Source organism: Condylura cristata, unplaced genomic scaffold, assembly GCF_000260355.1.
Source record: "Condylura cristata isolate star-nosed mole 26May11 unplaced genomic scaffold, ConCri1.0 scaffold00041, whole genome shotgun sequence".
In the NCBI taxonomy this organism is placed as follows: domain Eukaryota; kingdom Metazoa; phylum Chordata; class Mammalia; order Eulipotyphla; family Talpidae; genus Condylura; species Condylura cristata.
In genome coordinates, this window is record NW_004567142.1 from 6,261,357 (window position 1) to 6,269,102 (window position 7,746).

General features: G+C 48.9%; 1 protein-coding gene across 1 annotated transcript in view; it reads left to right on the plus strand.

Moving 5' to 3' along the window:
• The window catches only part of LOC101623914 (zinc finger protein 525-like), a 9,169-nt gene extending 2,422 nt beyond the window's left edge, over positions 1-6,747 (plus strand). The window contains exons 3-6 of the mRNA XM_012733542.1: positions 17-329; positions 3,753-3,830; positions 5,676-5,777; positions 6,659-6,747. Coding sequence (XP_012588996.1) covers positions 17-329; positions 3,753-3,830; positions 5,676-5,777; positions 6,659-6,747 — 582 coding nt within the window. The remainder of the gene's footprint in view (positions 1-16; positions 330-3,752; positions 3,831-5,675; positions 5,778-6,658) is intronic.
• The last annotated feature ends 999 nt before the right edge of the window (positions 6,748-7,746 follow it).

Consider the following 7,746-nt stretch of genomic DNA (forward strand, 5'->3'; position numbering starts at 1 on the left):
AAAATCTTTCTGCCAGAAATTAAGCCTGACTAAACACCTCAGAATTCACACTGAGGAGAGACCCTACCAATGTAAAGAATGTAGAAAATCTTTCTCCCAGAAAGCACAACTCTCTCAACATCAGGGAACTCACACAGGTGAAAAACCCTATGTATGTGAAACGTGCTCAAAGTCTTTCTCCCAGAAGTCACACCTCTCTCGACATCGAAGAATTCACTTAGGAGAGAAACCCTATGAATGTGAACAATGTGAGAAGTCTTTCTACCAGAAGTCAAACCTCACTGCACATCAGCGAATTCATACAGGAGAGAAACCCCGTGAAGATAAGGGTGGTAAGAAACCTTTCAAGCACAAGTGATCTCTCACTGGCCCTCAGAGAATACACACAGGCCAGTCTCTGCAGCTACTGGTATGCAGCTGTCACTGGGTAGCTGTGGTGGAGCAGAGCTGAGTATTTGAGTGATGCAATTTCTTTGTTCTTTAAAAAAAAAAAAAGCTGTATGAAAGTAAAGAATGTGGAAATACTTCTCATGGAAGTCATTGCTTACTGTGCAGTAGAGAACTCACACAGATACAGTACTGGGAGAGCATGATTCCCTATTTTTATACCACAGCTGTGTAGCTCTGAACCCCTACCAGGCATGGTGTCCTGTAATCTCACAACAGCAAAGGTCATTACGCATATACTGAACATCACAATCAAGGAAGGTCACAGTCTTTGTTCCAGGTTAGTTTATTTTTAAATTTTATTTATGCCTACAGATAGGAGGTACAAGCCAGAGGTGCGGAGCCGGTGAGAGGAATCACCAGAGACAGAGTGGGGAGCAGGACAGGCAGATATACTGAAGTCCACTGCTGAGGGGAGCAGCGGGGAGACAGGAGGGGTCTGCTGCACCCTGTGGGTCACCTCCAGGGCGGGGATCAAATCGCACTGAAGCCACTTGCGCCAGGATTTCATGCCCTGTTGTCCTGAAATGCAAATGATGGTACGGATTTATGTATTGAAATCTGAAGGGAGAAAACAGAACCTTGCTTTCTTTGTAGGTTTTGATTAGGTCAAGCTTTCCCGAAGTCCACTGCACCCCCCACACAGACGTGTGAGAAATGTCTTCTCCCGAGCCTTCCCCTTGTGAACTGCGTGGGCGGTGTGTTGCAGGGAGTGCACTGGAGGCATTTACTCTGTGTGACTTTCTGTGAGCGGTTGCCAATCTTGTGTGTAAGGTTCCCTGAGACAGGCTCTCCTTGGTGATGCAACGGGTAAGAGCGCAGCACTGAGAGGCTGCCCGCAGCCACTGCAGCACGAGTTCCATCTCCGGCCAGGGAGTGAGCCACGTGATGTGGCAGACTCTCCTGACCCACCCGCAGCTGAGCTAAGCGATGCCTGTTCTGCTCGGCACTCTGTCTCTGGCGAATCCTCCCATAACCGCCACCACCCCGCCCCGCACCTCTGTTCTATACCCCAGTTCTCGGATGCATAAATAAATACTCCTTAAAAAAAAAAAAAAAGATTCCCCAAGGAAAGAATGTATATTAACCCCTTTCACGTTCAACCTTACTGTTAAAATCAAAAGGTGAGAGGGCCCTCCCTGGTGGCACAGCAGGTTAACGCACAGCACTGAGAAGCTAAAGCCACTTCAGCACGAGTTCGATCCCCCGCCCCGGAGGTGACCCACAGGGTGCGGCAGACCTCTCCTGACCGCCCGCTGATCCCCTCAGCAGTGGACTTCGTCAGCAGCCTGTTCTGCTCCCAACTCTGTCCGTGGCCTGTTCTGCTCCCCACTCTGTCTCTGGTAAATCCTCTCGCTGCCCCTGCACCTCTGGCTGGTACCCCAGTCCTGGATGCATAAATAAATAAAGCTTTAAAAAAAAATCAAAAGAGAAACAAAGGCGGGACCCCTGTGTAGACAGAGGCAGGAGCGGGAATGCTCAGTGTGAAGTCCAGTCTTCACAATGTCTTTGACGCGTCCCACTGTTCACAACGTCCAACTTTATATATCAATTTTGAATTCAAATGGGTGTGGATGAAGATTTCCAGAAGGAAATGTTAAATATTTCAAAGAAATTTCAAAGCTTAATTGCTTCAGTTGAGTTGTCTCCTAGTGGGCTTATTTTGCCTCCAGGAGGACATTTTGCCAGCAGTGGAGAAACAGAACATTCCCCTTCCTGGAAATCCTGCAGTGGTACCTTAAAGTACATATGGGACGGGCTGTATTTGCGTGACTGAAAGACAGGGAACGATGCCATCACTCTGGCCAGAGCCCAAAGTCCTTCCACACACGCCAACCTCTACCAAGTCCCCACAAGATCTCATGTTGAGCTGCTGGCTCCAAAATCCAGGATGTCTGTGTGAGCACAGGCCCGCGAGTCCTCGTCAAGAGTCTCCACGTGTCCTGCCTGAGGACTCGCCTGGACAGTGCCCCACTGTGCTGTTTTTCCATGGAACACTGCTCTCCAGTGGGAGCCCGGGGGGTCTGTTGCACCCCACTGTGTTACCATCCCACCTGGGTGTGGAGGCCTTTCAGCTGAAGGCACCTCTGGATTTAATTTATTGCATTTTCACCCAGGGCAGAGGCTAGACCCGCATCGGCCCCCTTGATGTCTAAGTGGGTACGAGACCTGCCTCAGATATCAGCTGTCCTAAGAGACTGACTCCAGCACTGAGAGCTTCTGATGTGTTCCTGGAACAAGGGTCCTGGTCATATGCTCGGGCCCTCGAGAGCAGAGTCTGCGCGCAGTCTGCGTGACGGTCTTTTTGCTCAGCTACTCAGTGGAAGCTGTGGGCGTGGAATTGACTGGTGAGGATCCAGAACCTTGGTCCTTGCTATCATTTCTGTGGTTCCTCATAGGTTAGGCTTCAGTGAGTGAGAAAAAATCAGTGTGGATTCTCAGAACCCTTGGGCCTCTCGAGAGGGTCGCTGGCATGCATCTCTCTGCCGGGGGTCCCAGACCAGTGTGTCTGGTCAGAAGAGCAGACCAGAGGCTGAAGTAGGGAAATGGTCCCTGGGCATTCTCTGTGGGACTAGCTGAGCCCAGGTAGATACGCAAATGGGGTACACCCACTGGCACCCGCAGGTCTTGATTCCAAACACTGTGCCCTCACAGCATCGACTCACGTGTCTCACAAGCCAAAATAACTTGATTACCAAAGCCCATGGAATAAGCCCCAGGCTCTGACAACCCTCTCCCTACCTGGGGGAGACCCAGAGCCTGCTCAGTGGGCAGCTAAGGTATTTCCTGACTCAGGGGCCTTGCACTGTCCTGAGGCGTCAGTAACCGCACCTGACCACGCCCACCCCCCAGGCCCTGTCCTGCTCCCCTGCCCCCTCACACAGGAGAGAAATCCCACAGAAGCAAAGAATATTCTAAACCTTTCTCCAACAAACAGTGCCTCATCATACATCATAAAACACACACAGGAGAGAATAAAGAATGTAGGAAAGCTTTCGGATATCATGTATAATGTAGACCTAATTATACATTCATATGAATCAAAGAATTCACACAGGAGAGTAACCATATGAATGTAAAGAATGTAGAAAATCTTTTTCTTGGAAGTCAGAGAACTCACATGGGAGAAGTCCTATAAATGTGAAGAATGTATGAAAACTTTCTACCAGAATTCAGAACTTATTAAACATCAGAGAATTCATACAGGAGAGAAACCTGTCAATGTAGACAATGTAGGAAATCTTCTCCCAGAAGTCATCCCTGTGTAGCAGAGAACTCACACGGGAGAAACCCTATGAATAAAGAATGTACGAGAACTTTCTACCGGAAGTCAGACCTTATTAAACATCAGAGAACTCACGCAGGGAAGAAGCCCTGTGCATGTAAAGAGTGTGGGAAATCTTTTTACAGGCTAACAGGCCAGCACTGGCATATTCATACTGGGAAAAAGACCCCAAGATGTGAGGAATGTAGGAAAAATTTCAATATAACACACACCCTCACTATACACCAGAGAATGCACATAGGAGAGAACCCTACATGTGAAGAACCCAACAAATGTAAAGTATGTGCAAAGTCTTTAGAATCTCATCTCTGATTTTACATCAGAAAACTCACACGGTAGCGAAACCCCATGAATGGACCACGTGTAGTGCCGCAGACCAGCGCAGCAGGAGCAGGAGACAAGTTCAGGGATGGCCATTCTGGCGCAGGGTGGACAAGGATAAGGTTGAGTGACAGACAGACATGACTTCTAGGCGTGCATATCTGAATGTACTTTATTTTTAAGGGTGCAAAGCACTTATACAGTGTTTCTTGGCAAGCAAATAGAGGGGTACAATGATTTTTTCAATAGAGGCATGAACAGGTAATACATTCATTTCTTTTTGTTTCTGTGATGTTGCCAGGGGCCCGAAACCAACTTGGGGCCCCAGGAAACCACCGTGTATTCAAGGTTCAGTGCTGCTAAACAAATGCCCTATCTATCCGCCTTTCTAATCCTTTTAATTACTCTCCATTCATTTCACAAACCACCCGGCATATAGGAGTTAATTGTATAATAATACTAAAGATTGTAAGGGAGTTTGTCAGAAGTAAATCAGTATCGAGAATAGAGGAAGTTACATTCCTATCGAGAGTATCATTAGAAACAAAGCACAGTATCCACAGCATTTTTTGTTGTGCATCAACAGAATCGGAAAACAAATCAAAAAGTTACAGTGACCATTCGAGAAATCAGCCATTCTTCTATTCCTGGAGGGCCATGTATTCCTCCCCTGTGCCCGGTACCTTAACCGTGCCAAGCTCTAAGGATTTCTCACTTAGGCGCTGCGGGAGAGGACGTGGCTGTGTAGGAAGTCTCTCCCAGAAGATACACCTCTCAGAGAACACACAGGGGAGGAATTCCAGGAGTGTAAAATATGTAGGAGGTCTTTGTTAGTAAATAACCCTAATTGCATCAAAAAACTCACACAGGGACCTCCTGGTGGTGAAAGGGGTTGAAGCACAGCATGCACTATTTATCCTTCTTTAACGTGAAGGCTGCAGTAATTTAGCTGTGGCAGAAGAGTGCAAATAGTAACATGATTTATATGCCAGCTCACACAAATTTTCACTGGTAGGTTTCTCATGCCCTGTTGTTTGCCTTGGTTCGAGAATATTCCATGTTTTCATTTCATTACAAATGACTCAGGGAGAGCAAGTTCTTCACCACTTTATTTGAAATTGTCGTATGTACTTATCTTGAGTAAAAAATGAATCTTGACTCTGAAGCTCTTCTGTGTGGGGTCTGTTCACTACACAGATGTGCATTGTGGGCAGTTACCTTTATGGCTGCGGGACAACCTTGAATGGGAGTTACCTAACCTCATGTAGAAAATTCACAGAGGAAAGAACAGTTATGTGTTATGTTTCATCAGATTCATTGGTGGGGAAAGTAGAAGGATGCAGCAAATGTCGAATGACGTTGTAGGTAGGGTCAGTTCTTTGACTCGTGTGTGTGAAATAAATTCTTACAGATACCACTGAAGTCTCAAAGGGTCCCACAAAATGTCCCTCTTTTTTTAATTCATCTGAATACCCAGTGAAGTTTAATGTCATCAAAATTTTTAGTCAGACGTGACTACTTTGATACCATATTGCAAAAAGTGACCTTGTTCATGGCCAGGGCTCTGGTGTGGTCTGTTCCCCCCAGGGCCTTCTCCACAGCACTCCTCGCTCTGCCACAGCGCTGCTGTTGCATGAGCATTGTTCACAGCAGCTGCAGGGCCCGCGACACCGTGAGGCGCAGAGAAATCACCTCCTTGTACCAGACTGTGGCAGTGGTGCAGGTGAGGAAGGCACGTGTGGGGTGCAGTACTGTGGCCACCTTTGGGAGATGTGGAATGACACTGTCCACACTGGCCACAGAGTGTAGGTCACCTCCACATGCAGGTCACACTCCACTGCGTGCCTAGAGTTCCACAGAAGCCACTGTGTCAACATCTAGGCCGTCACCTCCCAGCCCTGCACTGACTGTGGGAACCGTGCGGCTTGCCCTGACCTCAGCCCTGATGTTGGTGAGGTGCTGAGGACAGACACAGATGAGGAAAGAGTTTTACGGTTTCTGGGAGAAACAGCCTGCCACTCGGGGAGCGGGGAGGGGCGTCATGTGCCTAGCCCACCCTGCGGGCTGAGCAGGAAGGACTGAGGGGGCTGCAGACAGTGTGGTGTTGCAGGACTGTGGGCGCCCTGGGCTACAGAGCTTTTGCCTGTTATTTTGAGTGCGGGACTCTAATGAGGATAGGTGTTGGCAGTGTGGGGAAACGGGGTGACTCAGGAGGTGCTGGGGAGTGTGGTCCCAGCGAGTGGGCAGGAGGGGCTGTCCAGACACACCATAACCTTGTTTCATGACCCAATTCATCTGCTCGGAGAATCTGAGTGGCCTGAATAAGAGGAGTTTTGTGCACAGTAAAATGCCAGCGTCCCAGCATAGGAAGAGGGGAGAGTTCAGATGAAAGGAACACAGGTGGAAGGATAAAGTTGGCGCGTAGACTAACCGATAGGTTCCCAGTTCACAGGGGAGCAGTCCAAGGATTCCTATCAGTTTGATTAGGTGGCGGAGTGTGACAAGTATGAAATGTGTTGGAAAATTACTATCTTAGTGTGAGAATATCTAGAGCTGGGTGGCAGAGACCGTGACAGACCACCTGAAGCCTTGGTGTGTCTGCAGAGAAGGCGAGGTGGAAGGTGGTGCCTGAGTTTGAGTTTCTGCTCTGTCAGAAATGGTCCTGGGTGAGGGGGAAGTCTCGAGTTCTGTGAAGCCAGAACTTTGATGCCTAATGAATTATCTGCACTCCAGCAGAAACTGTTCACCTTGTGTGTGACCTTGTCTTCATGTGGCAGTTGTATTGTGGGGTTTCTTGGCAACTGTTTGAAGCAGTTCAAACCGCTGTAGCTACTGGCACTTCCTCACCTGCACACTTAAGCCAGGAGCCTAGAGCAAACCTTCCTGGAAAAGCACTGGTGACAGCATTTACTGTGCTGGGGTAAGACTAGGCGAGCGAGAGTGTTTCCAGACTGGCGTGCGGCCTGGTGCCCTCCCTCTCAGTATCTGCTGAGCAGAGACCTAAGCCGGGCCTTAAGGGAAACTGGCAGTTTCTTTACAGATTACCTTCTCTGCTAGGGGTCAAACTGCCAGAAGTCTCAGCTCACCCCAATTTCCTTTCATCCCTCCTCTGGCGGTGGAGATAGGAAAGTGCCACCTTCTATGACAGAGTGGGCACTGAGCACCACCCAGTGACTCAGAAATTGCTCCCCGTTGATCCTCTTGCATGTGTGGCAGGTCTAGAAAGCCGAGAGCAGCAGGCCAGTGGCGCTCCCTGAGGATGCACCCAGGGTCCTGAACGCACCGGCACAGCTACACCTTAGTTACGCTCCAAATCGACAAAACTAGGCAGATGCATCTTAGTAAACTCAGGCATTTTAAACAACAGAATTTAGCTTCTGTCATCACAGCAGCTAGCACCGGAGTCACCAGAAGGTACAGGGATGAATCAAGTCCAGGAGGCTGGTGAGAAAGAGCAGTGCGCAATCCCCCCTATAATCTCCGCAGGGCAGTTGATCAGGGTCTGATCAACTCTTTCTAGTTGCAGGGTCATATCCTGCCTCCCTCGTTTCCTCAGAGAGCAAATCTTCCCGGGGCGGAAACATCTGGCCACCCTTGATCGCCTTCTCAGAAATAGCAGCTCAGCCTGCCTGCAACAAACGGGTGAGGTTTTGCAGGCAGCACACCACTTTGGAAGAAGTCCTGCGCCCCCA